The sequence below is a fragment of the Rhea americana genome, unplaced genomic scaffold, assembly GCF_003343005.1.
Source record: "Rhea americana isolate MKP2758 unplaced genomic scaffold, rheAme1 scaffold_46, whole genome shotgun sequence".
Classification (NCBI taxonomy): Eukaryota; Metazoa; Chordata; class Aves; order Rheiformes; family Rheidae; genus Rhea; species Rhea americana.
In genome coordinates this window covers 1,162,631-1,186,358 of record NW_028186601.1, presented here as the reverse complement: position 1 = coordinate 1,186,358, position 23,728 = coordinate 1,162,631, and the positions used below count along the sequence as shown (strand labels likewise).

The 23,728-nt window shown below is 38.4% G+C and overlaps 1 protein-coding gene across 2 annotated transcripts in view; it reads left to right on the top strand.

Annotated features, from left to right (window-relative positions):
- MAPRE2 (microtubule associated protein RP/EB family member 2) overlaps positions 1-23,728 on the top strand; it is a 92,968-nt gene that overhangs the window by 50,132 nt on the left and 19,108 nt on the right. For both annotated transcript variants that reach the window (XM_085316263.1, XM_085316264.1), the window contains 3 exons: positions 4,853-4,980; positions 17,082-17,227; positions 19,267-19,480. In XM_085316263.1, coding sequence (XP_085172389.1) covers positions 4,853-4,980; positions 17,082-17,227; positions 19,267-19,480 — 488 coding nt within the window. The remainder of the gene's footprint in view (positions 1-4,852; positions 4,981-17,081; positions 17,228-19,266; positions 19,481-23,728) is intronic.

Genomic DNA, 23,728 nt, shown 5'->3' with positions numbered 1-23,728 from the left:
TCCTCAAGAAGCAAAGCAAATATGGCTCTTGCAAAACCATCCTTAAACACAGCTGGATAAGATCTTGTAAAGCAGCTGTTACCTATGGCAAGAGCAATGGGAAAATACCTAATACCTGGAGACTCTGTGCTGTGTGTAATGGCTTAAAAAATGAATACTCTGTTGACCATTGGACATGCTGAGCTGGTATGATTCTGATTTGGGAAGTTACTTAAGCATGTGCATGATTTTTGGCACCTAACTAATCCTGTGAACTCATGTCTGTAGTGCTTAGTCATGCATGGGTGGAAGTGTTTTCTGAAATGGCTTGAACTAGCAAGTAAAGAGTCTATTGCTCTTATTTATTGGGGATTTAATTTCAGTTTCTTGCAAGTAAAATAAAAGAGAGTCTTTCACATCTAGGCAGTACTGTAACTGTAACAGTGCATTGCTAGAGGCTTTAAATCTTCAAAGCCCGTGGGTGTAGTGGAGGATGCGATTTTCTGTCTTGAAGCTACTTGTGGTTGCTACGGAGTCACTAGGCATCTGTGTGGAAGATGGAAACTTAAACATCACCGTGAGGTGGATGCTGTTCTTCAGGCTTGTATAAGCCTCGTGACATCTTTATGCTTGAGAGCCTTCAGTCTAAACAAGAGAAGGCATAACAAGTTGAAAATGTAAATAATGTATTGGGAAGATAGGAATAAGTAGTATATTAAGACATACAAACAAGTTGTTAGCTGCTTGGCCGTTCACAGAGCATGCAGGTCTCCACCTGCTCAGCTCTTCTCTTGCATTGCATTAGAGATGTTTATTAATATGGGCTTTGAGTCCGGATCAGATTTTTAGAAGTAGTTCAGCATGCAGGGAACTGAGTCAGTTAGAAAAAGCTGGTCTCAGCTGTGGGTTCAAGTGCAGGAATTGAGCTTGTCGCAGAATACCTTAGCTTTTCTATTTAATTGTTGTTCATTTTTTCCAAGGTCTGCCTGTGTGGCAAACAGGATACGTGTGCATCTGAGCACCAAATTAGAACACACTTATTGTAAAGGAAATCTTTCCTAGCTGTGTTTGTTTAAAACATAACCCTAGAAGGGAGGGGGACAAAGGAACCAAAGGCATTGTAAACCCTTTCAAGGGAAGAGACCATAGAAGATTCAGACACGTGTTACCAAGTCACTGTAAATAGTGAGTTGTATAATTTTGTTGATTTCTACCAAAATAAATACTGATTTTGCAGAGGTTTGTTTAAAATCAAATTGATGCATGCTCGACACTAACATAGGTATAGGAATGTGAAGCTGCTGTCTCCAGCAAATATGCAAAACTTTTGCTTGACCCAGAGATCATAATAATTGTTTTCGTTTGCAGACACAGTGTAAATAACATTACAGGTGTGCTTCGGGATGTTATTTTAAACCTCAGGTTGTTCATTCTGTCACCATTTCCTGATGTATAGTTCTCAGTCCCATATAGTGCTGCGAAGAGCTTGTTTGCCCTCCTCTCGCTTACTGGAAGACACGCGTCTCTCTTTACGGTTGCTTTGGGAGGAGAATGGTGCTTCCTTCCTGCGTGTAGATATTCTTAATCTTTTTAGCAGGATAGACTTGCTGCTTTCATTACTGGGAGCTGATGATTGTTGAGTGTTTTGCTTGGCCTAAGGAGGCCAATTAAAATTTGAGCAAAATAATGGCAATTCCAAAAACAGAGTAGCTTTATTTCAAATGTTATCTAAAATGTTTAAATGTTATCTAAATATTTTGGGCTCTTTAGAACGAGTGGACTGTTCCATATTGAACTGTTGGTTTAATATTAAACTTAATATTGTGAATCTTAAATGGGTGTTAAATTCACTATTAAATTGTTACTTTGTTTTTACAAAGTGTTTAATCTGTTTAATAGTGAAAATATTAGTATCTTTCTACTATAAAAAAGCTAAAAATATCTATAAAAATACTAAAATGTGGTAGAAATTAAGTTTTAAACTTGAGATACCATGAGTAACAAAGGTACTTTTTATCTGTACAATCTGTCTCCAATTCTAGTGCTAGAAGCTCGGTTTTCCTAATTAGCCGTAATAATGTGGTTTTAAGAATAATAGGGCACTCCCTATTTCTAAATCCTGCACTCGGTTCATTCCAGGAGCTTAATGTGTACCAAGAGAACAACCTTTGCTAACCTAAGGCTGAATACAGTGCAGTGTTCGTACAGTTAGTTGTGTTGTCTGGGAGCCTGCAGGAAGCTCCAAGTTGGAAGAACTTCACAGGCTGAGGAGAGTCTAATTTGTTCTGTACTGGGATGTGCCCATATAGACGTGGGTAGGGAGACAGTCCGCTCCTAAACAAATTGCTCTGGATACTGACAGTAGCCTATCAGAGCCTGATTTTTGAGGGCTGATTTACCTTGACTGGCCTGCCTCTCTCTCTCTCTCTCTCTCTCTCTCTCTCTCTGATAAGGCAAATTTGGGAACTTTGTGTTTTGGTTCTTCACATCAGTAGATGCAGACAATTTAAATGACCTCCTCTGTCTGTGAAATTTGCTTTAAAAAAGCAACCTCTATCCCAAACTTCATGTGTTTTGATCATTACCTCTGCTCTATGTATCTGTACACTTAGATGTTATTGAGTCGTTTCGTGCCTTAAAAAAAAAAAATCTAGCCCACTTGCTCCAGCTTACCTAAAAATGGATTGAGGTAACTTGCAGTCATTATGTTCTCTGCAGAATTGTTTATGAAGCTTCAAAACTGTTGCGTCTTTGTAAATCCTCAAAGAGAATAATCCAGGCAAGCCTCAGATTCCACCGATGAGATCCTGTTCTCCTTTACTGAGTAGGAAGGTTGAGGTCCAAGGCTGACACAGCAGGACGGTGCTGCAGGGAGCAAATTGTGTTATCTACGAGATGTCACTAGACGGTGATGTCACTAGAGAAAAAAGCGTGAAGTTCCAACCAAACCATTTCCTTTGAAGAATAATATTACAACTTGCTGATTATTTGATCATTTTTGAATGATGCTATACTTCTGATTTTCACTTGTGGACTTCCTGAAGGATTAGTTTTGGGAACATTGTTGTTTACTATTTTCATGAATCATGACTTGGCTGAGCTTTTTGAAACTGCTGATGATATAAGCTTGAATATGCTCATCTTTCTTAGCAACAACTCCAAACAGAAAGATGTGGCTAGTGTCGCATAATAGAAATGGAATAAAAATCAGTAGTATGCATCTCATATATGCATTTGGGTACTGATGATAAATCCTGCTGTCAGTTATAAATACTTGCTGAAAAAGGCCTTGGTTGTCTAGGAAGATGTATTTAAGACAAAAAAAAAAGAAATCTTGAAGGTGAGCCTTCCACTCTGCTTGGCCCTGGTGAGGCCCACCTAGAGTACTGTGTCTAGTGCAGGACTCCCCAGTGTAAGAGAGAGATGGAGTTACTGGAGCAAATCCAGCAAAGTGCTGCTAAGATGATGAAGGCACTGGAGCATCTCTCATATGAGGAAAGGCTGAGAGAACTGGGCCTGTTCAGCCTGGAGAAAAGAAGGCTCTGGGGGGATCTTCTCAATGTCTATAAATATCAGAAGGAAGGATGTAGACAGGATGGGGCCAGACTCTTTTCAGTGGTGTGCAACGAAAGGACGAGAGACAGTGGGTACAAACTAAATCAGGAAGTTCTGCCTGAACATAAGGAAAAACTTTTTCACTGTGAGGGTGACTGCGCGTTGGAACAGGTTGCCCCAGAGAGGTTGTGGAGTCCCCGTCCTTGGAGATATTCAGAAGCCATCTGGATACAGTCCTGGGCAACCTGCTCTAACTGATGCTGCTTGAGCGCCTGGGGCTTTGGACTAGATGATCTCTAAAGGTCCTTTCCAACCTCAACCATTCTGTGAAACGATGTGGCTATGAAAATTCTCAGCACAAAGTGCTGTTATCCAAGGTCTTGGTGAAAGTTTTTTTGAACAGTGATTTGAATTCCATGTAGCTGTGTTCAAGAAGGACTACTAAAATGACTAGTAAAAGAAAATGTGACTTTATCAGAGACTCAGAATTGATCTGTTTAATCTAGCCTGTCTGGGCTTTGGGACAGACTCTATTTGCAATCTCTAATACATCAGGAAATCAGCTCTGGGGAGGGAAAAGCCATTTGAACTGTAAGATAGTGGTAGCAGAAGAATAAGTGGATTTGAACTGAATAGGAAATGTTCATAATGTTTCAGAACTCAATTCCTTTAAATCAGCTTTCTAACTGGACTGTGGGGAGTACACATTTGACTTACTTTTAGGATAGAGGTTGGTAAATTTTAAAAAGGATTATTTGGCATGCTGTGTAACTGCTGGACACTGAATTGATGATCCAAAAGGTCTCTATCCGAGTAAGAATTCAGTATTTGAGTAAACAGAACAGCTTAATCTTCTGTAAGTTATCTTAAACTAAAATACTGATTTAGGGAATATGATCATCTTGCAATTGCAAAAGGTGTTGTGGAGATACCAAATCTGTGTATTCATGCAACACTAAATGACAACACCAGGTTTCTGATTCTGTCTTTATATCTTTAGGCTATATTTGATTCATTTTGTTCCTACTTCATTAGCATGAAGGAGAGAGATTTGTATGTATGCAGACTTGTATGTTATTTAAGAGTACAATGACAGCAAGAGAAATATGTTTATAGATTCCAAGAGGACATTGGGAAGGTTATGTACATTGCTTAAGATTAAAAATGAGCCTCCTTTCTCCATAAAAGAGAAGGTTCTGTAGTAATGCAGCTTTTCTTTTTGTTCCCTGTCTCTGAACAAGCTGTTTAAATTCATTCTGTTTGGAAAACAATTACCAAAATGTCAAAAATACCTTTTTTTTGTCCTTTTTTTTCCTAGTTGGGGAATGGCGGTCAACGTGTACTCTACCTCTATAACCCAAGAGACTATGAGCAGACATGACATCATCGCATGGGTTAATGATATATTAGCTTTAAACTACACAAAAGTCGAACAACTCTGTTCAGGTAAGAAAATATGGTATGTTTTACCAATGTTTATTTTAAAACCACTTTAAAAGTCTGATTTGCTGAAAATAGATAACTTCTAGCTTTGACATAAAACAGTTACTCCGAGAAAAGAGGCTAACGTATGTACAAACAAAGGAAATGTTTCTGTGTCCATGTTAATTATGGAAAGATAAAGTGCCTTGAGAAAGCGTGACAAATGCAGAGGTGAGCAGCATGATTGTAGCAGAAGATACTTGGAAGTAATAAAAAGCAAGAAAAGAGTACAATGGTAAGCTTTTGTGTTTTAATGCTACCAGGGAGGTATCTTTTTAGAGAGAGAGCGGATATAGCTAAAATGTGACAGATTACAGCAAACCCAGGTGAATAAAATTCTCCAGCACCTGTTCATTCCTGGTAAGGGTTCTGAAATCCCTGCTGCTGTTTGCATAAAAATACTCAAAGTATGACTGTGTGAAGTGAAGAAAAATATGAAATGTAGGAAACCAACATTTAGCTGCTGTAAGATGTTTCAGCAGTTTGTCAGGCAAATTTGCCTGTTTCTCTTTAAACGTGACTGAACTCCTGTAAGTAAATTTAGTAGTGAGCTCTGTAAAACAGTAATGGTTTCAATATTTTGGACACTTTGATTAACCAAAGTGGAAGCTACAAGATGTATGTGAAATAACAGGATTTTATAACTAGATGATGACTAGAAATGATACAGACAAAGGCCAGTGCTTTACTGAGAACACAAGATGCCCTTGGGGAGTGATTCTTTCTGATTTCCTACTGTGATTTTTAAAATTGAAGATGTTTGTGTTGGAGGAGATCTAACTAGATCACTCTCTCCAGACACTAGTGACATGCTGGGAATATCTTATTTACAACCACAATGCTCTAATGCATAGAACTGAAACTACATTACCACTTCTCAGCTATTTACTGGTCCAGTTGAAATGCATAAATGAGGTATTTTCTTCAGATACTTGGAATTTACCTACCATTCTTGATGATTTTTCTTTCTCATAGATGTTTCCTGAAAGATAGAGGAAATCCATTTGAAGATGACAACCCTATAGCATATTTTTTTAAATTCAAAACAAACAAACAAACAAAACAAATCTGATCTTTAGCAGCAGTCTGACATGCTTAAAGAAATGCAATGATCATGAAATTAAGGTTGACAAAGTGCAGGTTAAATGCATGTAAGTAACTGATATATACTTAGTTACTGATTGACATGACTAATGACATCAGAACATGAGATACAAGTTTAACAGCTGTCAAAGAACTTGAAATTGAAATGTTATTCCTATCTATTATTATATTTACATTTCTGGAAGTTAGTCTGAGTATTTGCTTTTGGTGGATTGTATATTGAGGAGATCTAGGCTTGAGGGTGCACATGTGTGTATTCTATATACAAGTGTATATATGGATACCTATAAAGAAATTGAAAGATACAAGAAAATGCACATTTTCTTTCCAAAATACCCAACATTTGCCATTATTTGAAGCAGGAAGTATACTAGACAGGGTAAGTTATTGATTTGTTCCCACATAGCTATTCATATGCTCCTAAACAGTTGAAAGGAAGCTTTTGAAGTTAGCTTTCCATCAAGTTAAATATGTGTGGGCTTACAAAAACAACTTTCCCAAAATAGGGAAGAGGTGATCTAAGAAAGCTTTGATTATGCAGAAGAAAATTAGTTAAATTTACTTAAGAAGATCTGGATGTAGAGACTTCAGCTGGGTAAGGCAGGCAGGCAGAAGTGTGGAAATTGTCACAAACTCACTGTCCCATTTTGTTGCGCAGCTTCTTATACAACTCTTTTCTGTGACCTCCAGTAAGGATTTTAGGACGTACCACAAGGGAAAAACAGAAAAAAAAAAACTTGTTTCATTAGAATGCTTGCTCCTATCTTGTATAAATTTGATCTTTCATTCCTTTAGAATTTCCTGGGTTGTATTAATTGCTATTGTTACTTGATGCTTTTACATTCATATCTCATAAACCTATAAATTTGAATTTCGCAATTTGGCTTACATATTGCTACTTTTACATGAATGTTCATTAGAATCCCAAAATGGTCTTTTATATTTCCTTACATGAGGAAGCATTCTCCCATGCTAGCACAGTCCTTTCTGTTGTGGTTCAAAGGACTTTAATGTCGGAACTGTTGAATCTAATCTCTACTAGATGATTGCAGATACTAGAGCACAGTAGTCTTTTGGGCTAGTTCCTTTCCATTTGAGACTGCGTAGTTCATTTCTCACAGGCTGTTGCAAAACATCCCTGTAGGTAGTGAAGGTAGGCAGAAAATAAACTGTGGGAATCTTTCTGTATTCAGTGTAGTTTACCATGTAAACTACAAGTAGTTTATGTAATGAATGTGTAGTTTATTTAGTGTAGTTTACCAGATGGAAACTAGGAGGAGTGGTAGCACAGATGACCACGGGCCAAGTAAAAGGCAAACCACCAGCAAGCACAGTATGGACCATAGCGTGAGAACTGGTGGTCTCTCTCATTCATTCTAGCACTCCTTTAGTTAATGTTCCTTAAAGCATTTGCAGGCTTCATGCTGCTTAACATTAGTTGCCATAAAATATGAGCATTTCTCAAAAACTTCAAAGAGAAGGAATATGTGGGAAGCTCTATAACACAATGAAGCATTTCACAGTATTAACAGTGAGTTACAGAGCCACTGCAACTGGATTTTTATATGCTAATGTAAAACTGTATGGACTTTTCTTCTTTTCAAGAAAAAGGTGTTAAGATTTGTCAGGCTGTCATGTGAATATTCAGTTTGTATTCATTCCTTGCAGTAAGGAGTACTCTAAAGACCGCAAAAAACTAAAAAACAAGGCTCCAGAAATGAGAGGGACTGAGTCTGAATGAACAGCACAGAAGTTTTCTTTTAAGGAGGCATGAGCCACCTAGCTGTGATCATCATCTTCTTACATGCTGGTGTTCAGCACCTGAATGCAAGACTTCACGTGTGCCTAAGTTTTTTATCAAGCCTAACACTAATTTTGGACATTTTGAAGTTAAGCAGTAAGGAAAAATACTACGTTCTGCCTTTACTAATGGCTTTATTCAGAGCTCGAAAGCATACCTAAAGCCTGATGTGACAGTTCTTAATAAAGAAAAATCAATCAGCCTTTGTTTTTCCACTGTTGTGGAGAAGTGGCTTTGATAGCGTACGTGCTGTGGAAATGCCAGCCTGTTTCCCAGTTGCCAGTTACAGCAACAGAGCTCGAATGAGAAGCAGCAAAGGAAGAAGCTGGCTTAGTCATAAAGTATTTGTATTCTTCTTGAGTCTTAGATGTGTTTTTGTCCTTGCTAAGTAGGCCGAGCAAAGTGTAGTGTCCCCTGAGCTTTTTGAATGCCTGCTGTAGCAGTGATGTGCCAGAAAGACCAGGTTATGGATGAATGCCGCCCTGGAGGGTCTAAATTTAGTTTGCATCTCCTCTGGTAGTTTAGTTTTGACAATACAAGTGGGAAAAACTCTCTGAGTGTCTCAAAGCAAGAGAATTCTTTTAGCTTTAGGAAGTGTCATTTTGTCAGTGTTGGTCTCCAGGCTGACTTTCTGCAAGACTGTTAACCTGCATTTGAAATTTGTAAACCACGTTTATACAGTGTGTTGCTTTTAGGTGGGCATTAGACTAGGGAGCATTTAATTCAATTCAAGTGAATGAATAATGATAGAGAACTAATAAGATTTAATATAGTAGGACCCCCTGTACAACAGCCATATTCATGGAGAATAGGAGTTTCAAATGAAGCATGACATTATTTGTTTATTAGGAGTATTTTTTTAGTATTTTTGCAATGAATAAACAGTGGCTTTTTAAGAATCCTAACTAAATAGCTTATAACTTTTTTTTTTTTTTTTTTTTGGCTAAGACTTTTTCAGCTATAGGGAATACTGAATGTTTGGCTGCTACAGGAGAGTATATTCAAAATAAGAGTCAGGCAGGAGATGATTACAGAAAATTACAGAGAGCTGGCATATGAATTGTAAAGAAGCAATACGAAGTGTATAAGCTGTATAAGTTATGAGCAAGGAAGCTAGAAATAGCATATGTACATAGGAAAAAAAATGCAGTTTGAAATGAAGTGTAAGTTCTGGCTCAGCTGAATTCAAGTGATCCTTTGAGATGAAGCAGATACAGAATCTCACCTTATTTTCTTTCTGCATTTGAAAATTCTCCATAGAATTACAAACTTGCAAGTTGTCTAGCCTCCAGTGTGTACCAATCTTCTGTCTTTCTGAATTTGTGTGCAAAGATCAAGGATTAAATGCATTTTGTTTCCTTCCTTGCTTTTAACAAATGTCTGTATTATAAAATGAGCATGTAAAAGCACATGCATTTTGAAATTTTGGACTGTGATGCTTTCTCCACAGATGCCTTGGGTAAAGGCAGTCATGACCAGGAATTTTTCTTATGGTGACTGCTGGCATTATAGTATATCTTCATTGGAGCTCCTTCTACTGTGAAAATATGTTGTGGTCACTTTATAGATAAATTTTTAGTACTCTTCCCTTCCCCTCCCCCCCCATCTAGAAGGAGGGAAAGCAGGAGATAGGGCAGATGTTTTTTCTTCATTGACTTTGCGTCATCTCTGCAGCTTACGTTTTTTGGGGAGAACTTCATCACCGTCTATACTGGCCTGTTGTCCCTGCTGGCTGGTGATTTGCAGTGAGGAACTTGTTCTTTTGCTTATGAAGGTTGTCAGAGGTGTTTTGGTGCCTTGATGCCTTGCAGCAAGTCCTCTGCTAAGGGGGCTAGTCACTAGGTTTACCAGCACAGCGGCATTTGGAGTGCAGCTGTCCTGCATCCGCCACCGGCTTGCCTTAAGCTCCTTCAGTATCAATACGAAGCAGTGAGCCAGACAAGCTCCCCTGGGAGGTGCAGTCAGTGTTGGAAGGGGCTTTTCTCTCTGGTTTTGGTGTGGCACACAGTAAGGATCTTGAGAGCAAGGCTGAGGTGGCTGAGGAGAAGCTTACTTGCAAGACAGAGAAATGGTGAGAAGGATTTTTTTTCTTCTGCTTGTCATTTGTATAGGCAAAGGGAGTATGTTTAGCAACTTGGTTGCGTATTTGTTTCAGTTTTCATGGTTCTGAAGATGTATTTTGCTCTGCATCAGTGTTAAGCCATTAACTTCCTACATGTGTGTTACTAAAATCTGCGTGATAGGACCTTGTTAGAGCATTTGTTGCCAGCGTGGTTTCTGCACGTGTTGGGGTACTGGTGCAGGCTGAGCTGAAGCGTATTGCAATGTTGTTTTTTCTCAGCTTGCAGCCTTGCAAAGCCTCAGTCTCTAGAGTAATTTGGAAACATGATTAAAACATGGCTTGATCCCGTATGCACTGTTGAAACCAAGGCATGTTTCAAGGAACTGACATGTTGTACTTGGGTCCTGCAACACTGAGGACACTCAGTGTAAATGACTCCTTGATGTCTTCCATATGATGTTTCGGATTAAAGAAATACAATAAATGTTGATGATAGGATTTAAGATCATTTTCAGAACTTTCTAAGGAGACTTGCAAAGCAGTATCATGAGACTTTTGGCCAATACTAATTCTTTCTTAAAATGTCATTCATTAAGAATTTGGAAGGAATAGAACTTAAAGAAAGTTTTCACTTTTTTATTTAATTACTCATAACACTGTCTCTCACAGTTGCTGTATCTCCCTCCCTTTTTTTTTTTTTTTTTTAAGAGCTTGTCAGATTTTGTCTGCTACTTTTTTTTTTCTTTAGGCATAGTGGGATACATAGCTATTTTAAGTTACATGGGAAATACATTTTCTGAAATTGTCTTTTTCTGCCCATTTCAAAATTAATGAATTCTGAAATAAATTATTACTAAAAATTAAGAATTAAAAATTCTGTATAATTCATGAGCAACTTAATGATTTACATACTTAAGAAACTGAGAATATAAGTTAACACAGAGGAAACCTCCCTTCAGTTATTTAAAATGTTGGGTGGATATCTGGATTATGTCAAACATATCCCTCCCTGTGTGGCGTAGGATTTTCTGTAGTCTAGAAGCATGTCTCAATAATAGTCAGTAAGGTTTGCAGGACGTAGACAGTTCTGTATGTTTTCTATGTTAGCAAAGCTGCATTAAGAGGTCCCTGTCTATGCAGGCACTCATTCTGCCCTCACGGAGTCAGTTGTGCTCATGCAACTATTTGCAGCTCTGCACTCTACGCTGCATCTTTTTTCTTTTCTTTTTTTTTTTTTTTTAAGTGCCCTTGCAAGACTGTTGCTGAGGAAGGGAAACTTGAAACAGTTGCTTTGTTGATGGCTTACAGTATGGCCCAGTGAACTGCTAAGTTCTTCTCTTCACTAAATGTGCTAAACAGTGCTAAACTTTAGCACTGAAATGCAATATGACAGTTATCAGTTAAGTTACAATATGGCCCCTGTTACTGCTAAGCACTAGTAAATTGCAGGGGGCTGGATCCTCTTAAATCAGGTTATTTCATTGGAGCAATTGAATTCTGTGGTGATCTGCACCGTAGGTTGTATGGGTGCTGCTGGAAAGGCAATTAGGACTTGGAAGACTGTGTCTTGCAATGAAGTGCTCAACAGGAATTGTACTACGTATTAACCACGTGGCTATATGTAATACGACTTCATGCTCACAGACCTGCCCAGTTATCACCGAAAATGTTTTTAAAAACTACTGAAGCGTGGCATGACAGAACATATGCATTTGAAATCTAAAGGAAAATCTAAGCTTTATACTCCAATATCTAAGTCAAAAACCTACTATTCAGCTATTTCAAAAGCATTTCTAGGGAAGCACTTCTGGGAAATCTGAGCTAAAAGGTGAGCCTAAAATGCTGCTGTAGTGTAAAGAATCACTGCATTTTTTCCCCCTTTCTCCTCAAAACTATTATGTCACACATGCTCCTTGCAAGATATTACTTTTTTTTTCGTTTTGATCCCATCAACAGAAGCACTGGGTGTGTGTACTTTCCCATCACCATTAGCAACCACCACTGATAAGTTAAAGTGCTTATGACTAAAGTACGTACAAATAGTGCTTTTTTTTCCCCCCAAATATGTGGTGACGTTGTTGCAACTTCAGGGTGAATGAATAATTCGAAGAATTAAAGAAAAAAAACTGTTAATTTCTTAGAAAAATATGTGATTAACCTTTTTCCAGATACAGTTGTTCAAAATTGACTAGCTGAAAATCAGTGCTACTAGGATATGCTTGAAATATTTGAACTTGAATTCCATGCTATTTTAGAAGCATGTTCTTCCTAAACATTTCTAGCAAAGCACCAGTCTAAAACTTAGTTTCTCTTGCTGTGGTTTTGACCTTGGAATTAAAATAAGATGCCCCCCCAACACAGACAGGCCCTGTCTGTTCCAGTGTTGTCTGGTATGGTTTTGTGTGTCTTTCAGGAATCTTTTGACCCTACACATGGTAGAGGATGGAGGGATGAACAGGGAGAGACAGTCTTCTGCTAGTTGACGTGAGGGATTGATCCAACTCATCCTTCAGGGGGACAAAGAGCAAACTGGAAATAGCTGAGCTTATGTTATAGTCTTTCACATTAAAAGAGGAAGTTAGGTTGTGAGTAATTATTTCAGTAGTCTTTTTTTAAGTGTAAAACCATACCCATTCAAAAAACAGGCATCTAATCTAGCTCTCACACAGAAGTCTAGGACCTTTCATAGAAAGCAACATCTCTGAGTGAACAGTATTCTGCTGTGCTCACTGCTATATGCTTTAATTTATTTTTAATTTAAATAGTCAGAAGCAGAAGCATTTTTGATTATCAAGAACACACTTTTATGCATTTGTAGAGTGTTGGAAGAGGAGGAAGGAAAATGAGGAGACAGGAGAAAAATGAAAATCCATGATGTTGAAAGTACCTATGACTCATAGCAAATTATAAAACAATATGAACTGGGAAGGAGAAGCAGGGAAAGGGAGGTATGGGGAGGGAAAGCTAGAACGAGTTCACTTTTGTGTACTAAAAGGAGAAAATGTAGAAAATGTTATGATTTTTGTGTAGAAAATGTACTGATTTTTATAAATACAGTAGAAGTTAAGGTTGCGGGTTCAATCCCCGTACAGGGCTATGCTGAGGGTTGGACTAGATGATCTCCAGAGGTCCCTTCCGACCTTACCATTCTATGACTCTGCCGAGTTTCCAGCATTGCTACTGCATTCACCAAAGCTTTTCAACTGTGACAGCTTTAAAAAGTTTCTTCTGTGTTTTAATTCGTTCTCGACATCCCTTCCCCTCCTAGAGCAGCGCCTGCCTGCTCGGCACCGCGTGCTGCTCTCCGAGCGTCGGTGGGGGAGCCCAGCAAAGGGCAGCAGCCCCCCTGGCTGGCTGGGAGCCTGGTCGGCCCCGCGTGTCCGCAGCCGCCCCCCGCGAGCGTGCCGATGCCGCTTGGCCTTTGGATCCCGGCCGCGGTGAAATCCCTCCGGAAGAAGGGGAGGAAAAACCGAGCCATACGTCTCCCCTTGGTCTAAGGAGCAGCGTCAAAGCGTATTAGCCAGATTCAAGGCTAGTGAGTCTCGTAACAGTGACTCCACTCAGTTATTTTCTTATAAATATTTAAAACAAGTCTGACTGAGCAGTTTCGCCCTCAGTTTTGTACGTGAGCTACACAGGATTTCCACTTGCCGACTGGGTCGAGAGCGGGGACCGCTCGCCAGCAGGTAATCCGGTGCTTTCTGGGACCCTGCCCCTGAATAGCTCCTGTAACCAATGACTGCGTAAAAGTTCTAGATGAAAAAATTTAAATGAGTTTTTACACTGTGATTCTGAATTGCTTGTGTTAGCTAAAACAGAATAGGAGGGTTTTAACACTGATGTGTCTGCCACATTCTCAATAATCCCTCTCCTGGAGCGCTACCAGCTATAGTTTTCATCTTTCACTTGAAGAGATTTCAGATGATTTTGTGTGTGTGTGTGTGTGTGTGTGTGTGTGCGCGCATGCGTGCATGTTTATGCATATAAAACAGTTTGCTGGTAATGAAGACTTATTAACTCTGAGATAGCAATTCTGGTTGGGCAGTGTTTCCAACACTCATGCATATGTTTGTTAGATTTTCTTTTTGTAGAAAATGTAAAGAAATTTTTAAATCTTGTATAAAACATAGTGGCATAAAACCCCGTTTTTCACATAAATTATACAGGAGGTATGTGTCAGAAGCCATGGTGTCACTATCTCTATTGCTGTTTTCACTATATTTTTAAGTGTTCCTTTCCTTGCAGCTATATTGAAAGTTCAGTTGTGTAGTAAGTTAAATAGGCTCAAAATGTTCTCCAGTGTGCAGAGAACCAAGTCTCTTTATATGTTTCTGGCTGAGAAGTAAAGGCTCAGCAATCCTGTATTTCTTGAGGAGGGCTGCTCTTTCCTCTAGCTCTCCGAGATCTCGGCAGTCGTTGATGTAGAAAGTGAAGTCCTGACTCTGCCCCATGAAGGTTTAGCACTGAAATGCAATATGACAGTTATCAATTAATTTACAAGCTTTAGGAGGTAAACCTATAAATAAAATAGTTGTATTATGTATAAATATCTATATATTTAAGCTCAATGTCAATTTGGATTACAGGTAGTCACAGTTAACTGTAATGGTACTCCTGATTTTTTTTTTTTTTTTTCTGTTGCAGGGGTAGGTAGACTTCTGTCTTTTGGGAGTCACAAAGAGTTTCCTCTTTCTGTATTTTATAGTGTTTAGTTCATGCTGTATTTATATGTTACCACTGTACTTCAGGAAGGAACACTGTAATAAATTGTGTTTGTCAATGTAATAAAATCTTACTGCTGGGCTCTGGCAGCAGAATTCATTATTGTATCGGAGACCACAGGTGAGGTTTATACTGTACTGTGGATATATTCCAGTGTTTCCCGCCCTTGAGTATTCTGCGAACCTAGAAACACCTCCTGATTAGCAAAAAGTATGGAGACATCTGCCAGAATGATGAGAAGAAAACACGGAGAAGCATCTTAACCAGAGTCTTAAGCTTAGTAAGACTCTGTCTAAAGGCATGCAAAAGGAATTTGCATTACCAGCAGAAGGAAAAAAAAAAATCTCATGTGAACACTATAGGTTTCTAGATTTCTAAAAGGATATAGATGAAAGGTTGTGCAGTGAATTTTCAAAGCCTTCAGGCAGTTACTTAAATATCAGAGTAAAGCTTATAATTTGGTAAGGGTGGGGGGAGATGAAAGGACAGAGTTGGCAACGAGTTCAATTTATAACATGCAATGATTGCATAATAGTCCATTTGCGTGAAATAATAATAAATGTAATCAAGTGATACAATAATCTGTATGTATGTGCTTTCTATCATTTTTCTGTTGGTTTATATTTATTAGTTATTTTGCTCAGAATTAATTTTGAATAAATAATTTTGTTTTCATAGCTTTCTACAAGAAGATGCAAGTGTGTCATCTGATGTTTGTAACTTGCCAGAAGGCTCCTTTTCATTTAGGGAATATTTCACTTTGATTCCTAACCATATCAAAACCATTGCAAACAACCAAGTACAGGGTGTCCTTGGAACATCAGATTTTTTTTCCAGTTTTCTCCCACAAAGCTAGGCAATGCAAAAATAGTTTTAAAAGATACCAGTGGTTTTCAGCACTAAAGCTTGATCTTGGTCAGTCCCTTATCAAATCTCATGTCAATATATTAGATAACTTTTTTGGACTCTGGTCTTAAAGTCTACTTTGCCTTTGGGGAAGTTACAAGCGCTGTAACTCTTTATGTGATGGTTGGATGGATACAGCAAATAAGAACTATTTGGGACTTAGTCCGTTCAAAATGCATACATGCACACTGATAGAGGCAAATTTGGTAAAGTTTAAATTATCATTGTCCCTGTTGTAAAACTGGACAAGCCAGGAACCGGTTTTGTTAATTTGGCCTCTCTCTAAGCACTAAAGAGCATTATTTTATGATGAAAGTAGTTCTTGTAGATACTGAGTTAAACCATTAGGTGAGATCTTGACATGTTTATCAAAACTTATCTGCACTAAATGCACAGAAGTCCTTTCTGTGGACATGAAATGTAACATGCAATGAGTACTTAGGTGATCGCTTCCCTGGTCTGTGCGCTCAGTAGAGGCGACAATGCTCCATGCTTTTCTACTTCAGAAATGGTCTTCAGTGGATCTGTGTTGCATATAAAGCACTTCATGGAGTAGAGAGCTCTCTCTTAAAGAACTGAAATTGTTTTTTCTCTGATTTCCTCAAACATTTGCAAGCCTAAATTTTCCAAGCACTTGAGTGTTGTAGTAATAAAAACTTCTTTGGCAGGCGATGGTGACATGAAAATGTTCCAGGAGGAGGAACTCTGCATACAATAGAAACTACTCCTATTAATTGTATTCAGTATGCTTTTTAGACATTTTACCAAACACTTAGCTGTGTCCTGTGTGGGATTGCACATACACATGCTCGCTCACTCACTCACTCCTGTGTGCTAATATCTAAATTCACATAACCCTCAAAGTTGAACTCAGTGACCTTGTTTTGCCTGGGAACTAAAGCTGGCAGCCCAGCTTACGAAATCCATGGACAGTAGGTGGACTATGCTAAAGGCCACTTGCAGAAATGTTTCTCACTGGAGATGCAGAGTCAGTAATGATGTTTGTTTTTAAAACTGACTAGTGTGTATCCATGTGCTGGAGCTTTGCAGTCTTGTTTTTAAACCATGGTTTGATGCAGTCTTGAGTGATTGCTGTGGACTTGATTGCCATTGGGCTGTAGAATAACTCACAACTTTTGAATGCCATCTTCTCCCTGTATGAACAGTTCTACTGTGTATAGGGACTTCAAGAACATCAGTTTTTAATAAAAGAAAGATTTACATTTTGTTAGCAGTGGTGGTACTTCAGATGTTGCACAACAGTGCATGGTGCATCCAGACTGAATGGAAAAACTTCGTATTAATTGTGTCACACTGTTCAGTGTACCGTAGACAAGTAGGTCTTTGGATCGTACTATTAAAGTACAGCAGTGACTTATTCAGCACAACTGTTTTCTCCTCTGACAAAAAATGACATTTGGTCTTAGGCGGGTGCACCTGGATTAATGTCAATTCACTCTCTTGTTACAGGAGCAGCTTACTGCCAGTTCATGGACATGTTGTTCCCAGGGTGCATTAGCTTGAAGAAAGTAAAGTTTCAAGCAAAGCTGGAGCATGAATACATTCACAACTTCAAACTTCTGCAAGCGTCATTTAAAAGAATGAATGTGGATAAGGTAGGCATTCTGTATTTATATTTAAACCCCTAGAAGTTTCACAAAACTTATAAACTGATTAAAGTTATCAAATAGGGAAAACAAGCTTCAAAATACTTACAGTCCATTTCTTTCAGACTTCTGATCCTGAACTGGAGTCGCAAGTTTTATGTGAAAATGTTCTTGACTTTTCAGCAACTGAAAAGGGTATTTGGGCATAAGGAAAGAAAATTGGCATGCTCCATTTAGCTACAAAGTGAAAATTGAGTCCATGTGTCTGTTGAGGAATTGCACAACCTAACTCATTACGTCTTAATGTCAGAGACCCTTTTAATAAAATACCATCTGTTGGAAATTCCTTACCATCAGTGAACACTATCGCCTTAATTTTAGGCACAGTAAGATTACTCATGCCCTGAGTTTCCAGCAAAATAACTTGAAAATATTCTGCTCTTATAAGTATTGCATGTTTCTTGTCTAAAGCTGAATTTAAGGAATTCAAAGTATTCAAGGATTGGAATAACTTACCCAGTGATCTGATAGGTTGGCCAGCACATGAGAACTTGTAAAGCAAGATAGTCTCCTATAAAATGGGTTGTAGTTCAACCATGAAACACTTCAAGTTTTCTGCTTAAATGTATGAATTCTGATGGACATACAAATAAAAAAATTACTATGTTCATAAAAATGAGTAATAAAAGCTTTGTTTTTGTGTTTTAGTTTTACACAGATGCAGTACCTGTTATCATTTTAAGGTTCTATTCCGGCTTTTAGTCATACCTTCTTCTGAAACTTAAGTATTTAGAGTCCTTAAGACTTTTACTTACTAGAGTCCTGTAAGACTTTTATAAAGCAATGTGTTGTGGATGCTTCCACTATAAACTTAAAGCCTGTTTTGCTAGTGAAGCATCGGAAGGCCTAATAAAGTTGAATATTTGAATTTTTCTATAGGGAGCAAACTTGTTATACTTTTTCAGTGCAGCATTAAACATACAAACGGAACAACCTGACATTATGCAAAATTCTATATGAACTCTTTTTAGAGTACTCTAGACTTCTAAAATACTATGAAGTTCGTTTAGTCTTGGAGGAGAAATGAAAACTACAGGCTTTAAGCTATCCTTTTTGCAGCTGAAAATCTCTTAAGATCTATTAAACTTGGTACTTCAGGCAGCAGTGTGAGGTAAGCAAGACGGGGTGGCCCTCCTTCTGCAGCGTTACCTTTTTAGTCCCCATCTGCCTGCAGAGTCTAGGGAGTTGTGGCCTCCTGCAGTGCAGAGAACTCCATCGTTACACTTGTAGTACTGGCAAGGGTCACCTGTCAGAGACTTCATTTCTATGAAAAATTTGCAGGATATTGATAAGAAGACATCCTCATAGCCTCTCTTCTGTTTTGCTAAAAATTCATAGACATTTTAGTCAACTTTACACATCAACAAACTATTCTATGTATAGCTGTATATATAAGGGAAGAAGTTACAGATTTAAAACCTCAAGGTTAGTATGAATATATACTACTAAAATGTAGGTTGATTTGAATTTCAACATGTCTGGTAAAAGTTGCTGAGCTTTCGTAGTTCAGGCAGTAGAATAGAGAACAAGAACTTTCATCTGGACCTTTTGAAGAGCTGTTTACTTTTAGATGCCCAACTACAGCACCTTCATTAAAAAATAGAAATCTCTAGGTAGCTGAATATAGCATAACTCCCAGGGCAGCTTCATTCGTCATGGTTGTCACTGCAATAAGAAAGGAGTAAGTCTGGAAGAGCAGTTACAAAGGCTTACATGCATCATATGGCTACCTCAAGGGCTGGATCTTTCTTTTCTTTCATTTTTTTTCTTACTAAGCACACTTGCTAGTCCAGCATTATTTCCTTTCTTTTATGAAGAAAACAAGAAGACAGGAATATATATTACTATATTACTATATATAGTTAGAAGACCTTTTGTCTACTATGAAATATTGAAATATGAATATTGGAATATGTATATGTAACTCATCTTTAAAAACAAATCCTTGGCAATGATATATTATTGGAACTTTTTGTTCTAACTTTCAGGTAATTCCAGTGGAAAAACTGGTCAAAGGGCGCTTCCAAGACAACTTGGATTTCATTCAGTGGTTTAAGAAGTTCTTTGATGCTAACTATGATGGAAAGGAATATGATCCTGTGGAAGCTCGACAAGGCCAAGACGCTCTTCCCCCACCAGATCCTGGTGAACAGATCTTCAACCTGCCCAAAAAGTCTCACCACGCAAACTCTCCTACTGCAGGTATTTTGCATCTCAGAATATCTTTTCTGTTTCTGAAGATGATTATAAATTGTGATCCCTTTTATGTAAACATTAGTTAGAAATATTTGCCTTATGTTCAGTGACTGTTTTTCCTGTGTTGTCATAGACTTAGCATGTGAAACTGCATAAGTTGGCTTTTCATGGCACATTCTATTTTGGCCTAGCCTCATCAGCCAAAGGGTCTCTCATACTGAACCCCTCTAATAAATCATGTGGATTTTAGTAATCTCTGATCGTGGAGGCAAACACACTTAATTTTTTTGTTGCAGAATGTGATGTATCTGTACTTAAGAACTTACTAAATGGGGATTTTTCCTCTCATATACCTTCAACCTTGCAGGAAATTGCTAACACAGGCTGGGGAAGGGGTCTTCTTTTTGTGATTGGTGGAATGCTTCCAAATCTTAATGGCTATCCAGAAAACAATATAATGAATCGATTTAGATATTTTTTTAAAATGCTAATTGTTCAGGTGCACTAGACTTGTAAGTGAGCAACATGCAACTAGTGCTCCAGTTTTCTCCAATATAGCTCTGACTTAATTTTTCAATGCTTATTTCTGGAGCAGAAACAAATAACTATGCCCAGGCTGTGGTGTTTATGTAATATGGGAACATTGGTCACTAAATCAAAACCTGTTTGGGAGCTGGGGGAGGGGATTGGTTGTTTGTTTGTTTTTGTAATTCAGACTTAAACAGAAGAGCAACAAAATTTTTAATTACTTCTGAACAAGTGGTGCTGGGGTTGGGTGCTTCTAGGGTATGTTGGTTTGTACATACAGAAGTATGTAAGTGCATGAACTCCCTTCTCCCCTCATTCATGATAACCCAGTCCTGAAATAATGGTTAGTTTTCAGTGGGGTTAGTTCTGTGAACTGTCTTGTCCTGGGCTCAGATGTGCACCAGTGTTCACAAAAGGGATGGGGCAGGTATGAGGCAAGCTCAGTTTCAGACTGGTTTAAACTGTGGAATCACACCCAGATTTCATCATTCTGCTCTCATTATTTCTGTTGTCAGTGTGTGGCATACGTGGCCAACTGCCTTCAGCTCATTAACATTTCCAGCAAGTTGAACATCTAATAACAAACCAGTAGTGCTCTGGGCTTCTAATGTTTTTTTACATCTTTGTTTTGCACCATTTTTTGTCTGAATTTTTGAACTTCAGGGCCTGGTATGTTGTCATTTCCTGGGTGATGCGCTTTCTTTGAAAACAAAAAACCCAAGTGTCATGCTGTTGTCCAAATGAGTTGTTGGAAAATACCCTTCGGTTAAATATAGACTTTACTGTAATTATAATTCCTTGTGCAGACAGTCTGTTTTACCATAGTCACCGCTGTGGGATCCTCATTAAAACTGGGGAGGTGACAATCCTAGAGAAATGGGATAGCTATTGGTTTGGAATTAGCCAGTTGAGAAGGAGAATGATATGATAATGTCATGTCATCGTGTTGCTGCTTCTATAGGGAGCATGTTACATGCATCCTCAGTCCTTGTATGTGTGAAATAGGGCAACTGAGGTATCACATGAAGATTTTTAGGTAAGATTCTGTGGTTTTGGAAGTTAACTTTTTCTGTGAAAGTATCCATCTCATTAATTTAAGAATAGTTCAGAATTACAATGGGCAGGACACTAGTTTTAATTTCTGTAGTTCTGGGAGAGTGTGTAAATATTACATAATACTAGGTGAAGTAAGAGATCTAGCTTTTATTGCTGATTGCATTTTAGAACAGGACTATTTCAGTTAAGTATCGGTCATTCATAGGTTCATTCTGGCTCTGGGGAAGCATGTTTTAATTTCATCAGTGTATTGCATCTTGCCTCGTGACATTGTGTAGTCCAGTTCCTTAAAAGGACGAGAGTCCTTGTTTGCTGCTTGTCGATGGAGCTGTAGGAGGAGTGCTGTGTGCATCTACTAACCTTGATGTGCCCCCTGTGCTTTGTCTGGAAGAAAACTGGGAAGGTGTGGAAGTACCTTGTAGTGGTGGACATGTCCTCTGTAGTTGAGAAATGCTCATAAAAGGTGGGCATCTCTGCCTCTGCCTTGTGCATGTTTGTGCATGCGCACATGGTTGGAAATGAAGGAATATTCATCATAGTTGTTATGGGAACCATAATTTACTGTATTACACAAATGAACTAAGTCCTGAGTGAGTTACTCATGTGAGTACTGTGCTGATTTAAAATGGAACAAGCCGTGTGAGTAAAGCAAGTTTAGCCATTTATACTAAGAAGGCAACAAAAGATAAGCGCTCGTGAATTTTCCTATGGCAGTGTAAGAATTTCCCACCCCATCTGGAATTTTATCTTTCCTGGTGGCACAATCGGGAAAAGGTAATGCATGCCCATGAATAAGCGCAACATTGGGTGGCATCATTTAAACTGCTATCTATAGCTTTTGTGTCCATCATAATGTTATTCTAAGTTGCTGGGTCTTCAGTGAAGTGGCTGAGGTTTTACGCACAGCTTTACTTCCCCTGACTTTGTTGTGGAAGCGGTAAACATTGTGGGCTGCTTGATGTAATAGCCTCTTACACCATTTGCCAGCGTCAGAAGTAGTTTGTTACTATAGCTTGCCTCTTTTTTTATACATTTTCCATTTTAAATGATATTTTTGTGATTTATTTTGCATTAACGCTGAAGTTTTTAAATGTTAGTGTGATCTTGTTTATTAACAAAACAGAAAAGAGCAACAGTGAGATAAAGAAACTAGCACTTCTTTTAACCTAATCCAAAAGTTTTTAAACAGTGTGGTAGAGACATACCTAAATGTGGTCATCTGTTTAATGTTAGGAGCAAGCAGGCATATGGACATTAGATGACGTTGTATCTTTTTATTATTGACCTTTAAATATTCTAAATTGATCAAATATATGATTTTTAGAGGAGTAATATATTTAGCTACTACTAAAGTAATTTGAAATGTCTTTCAGATGGTTCGTATTGTCTATAGAATAACTGTTGCAGTACCGTTTGCCAGAGCTTTGTTTTTGAGTGATTTAAGAGGTGCTAATCTCTTCAATTATGCGCAACTAGTTTACAACACTCTGTTCTAACACTGTCTTTTCAGAGGTAGACTAGATATAACAGTTTCTCAATTAAAAAAAAAATGCAAATTCTCTAAAGGCTACTATGAAAGCTAACCCCGAAAGGTAGCTGTCCTGAGGAGGAATTATTTTAGGTTGTTTTAAGCTGATGCTGAAGCTTCGTAGACCCATGGTATCTGGTAACTGTATTAGTGAGTATTTACCTGTAGCTGTGCAAGTGATGGTTTTGGTCTTAAAAACATTTTTAAAAGTGAAGTAAACAGAAAGAACTCCAAAACTTGGAGAAAACTGAAAACGCACCAGGTTTTGGGTTAATCGGCATTCCAACAAGCATTTCCCTACTCCGTCAAAAGGCGATCAGTCTGAAGAGTCAGTGGAGGTCACGGATAATGCAGCTCGAAAATGGAGGCATAAATAGTTCCCTGCAACTAATCTTCTGTGCCACCCTCATGTTGCCTTGCCTCTTCCTTGAGGGACGGAGCCAATTTGTTGTGGAGCTGACAGGCGTATGGAGGGTGCATGACTTCGATAACGTATATAAAAGGCTCCCTGTAGAAACAGTCTTCTGCACCAAGGATTGCCAGGTAGCAGCGCCTGCGAGGGGAGTGAATCTGTTCTCATCCTCTAAGGATTGGTACCAACAGCACGGACCACCATTACAGGCTTCCTGCCAACAGTACCACAGCTGCTCTTACGTACGGTGCCATCTGCCAGCTCTGAGCCTTTAGATGTTCTCTTATAACCTCTGCTTTTCTCTAAGGCAGCGGTAAACAACCTGCAGATGTAGAGCCAAAATTATTGTAAGGGATTAAAATATTAGTGCGTTGCTCTTTGCACCAATTCTGATTCTCCTGGGAGAAAATAACTGAAAGCTTCATCTGATCAGATTGAAATATCAGGTAGTCAGGGTTGTAGCTCAGTGTCTTATGTAAGTATTCCTGTATATCAGAGCAAATCTACACAGAGCACTGTTTTCTGTATGGATACAGAGTGTTATATGGATAAAAGAGCCTAATAAAATTAATTATTTACATAGTAAGCTAAAAATGTAAGAGGTTCTGAGATCTGAAGGCTGTTAGACTTTTTAGTTTGAAATATTCTGTGAGAGCAGGATGACTAAAGCAGAGCTGGAAAATACTGGAGGATCACATGAGGGCTAAAAATAATCACTCTGTGACGGGGA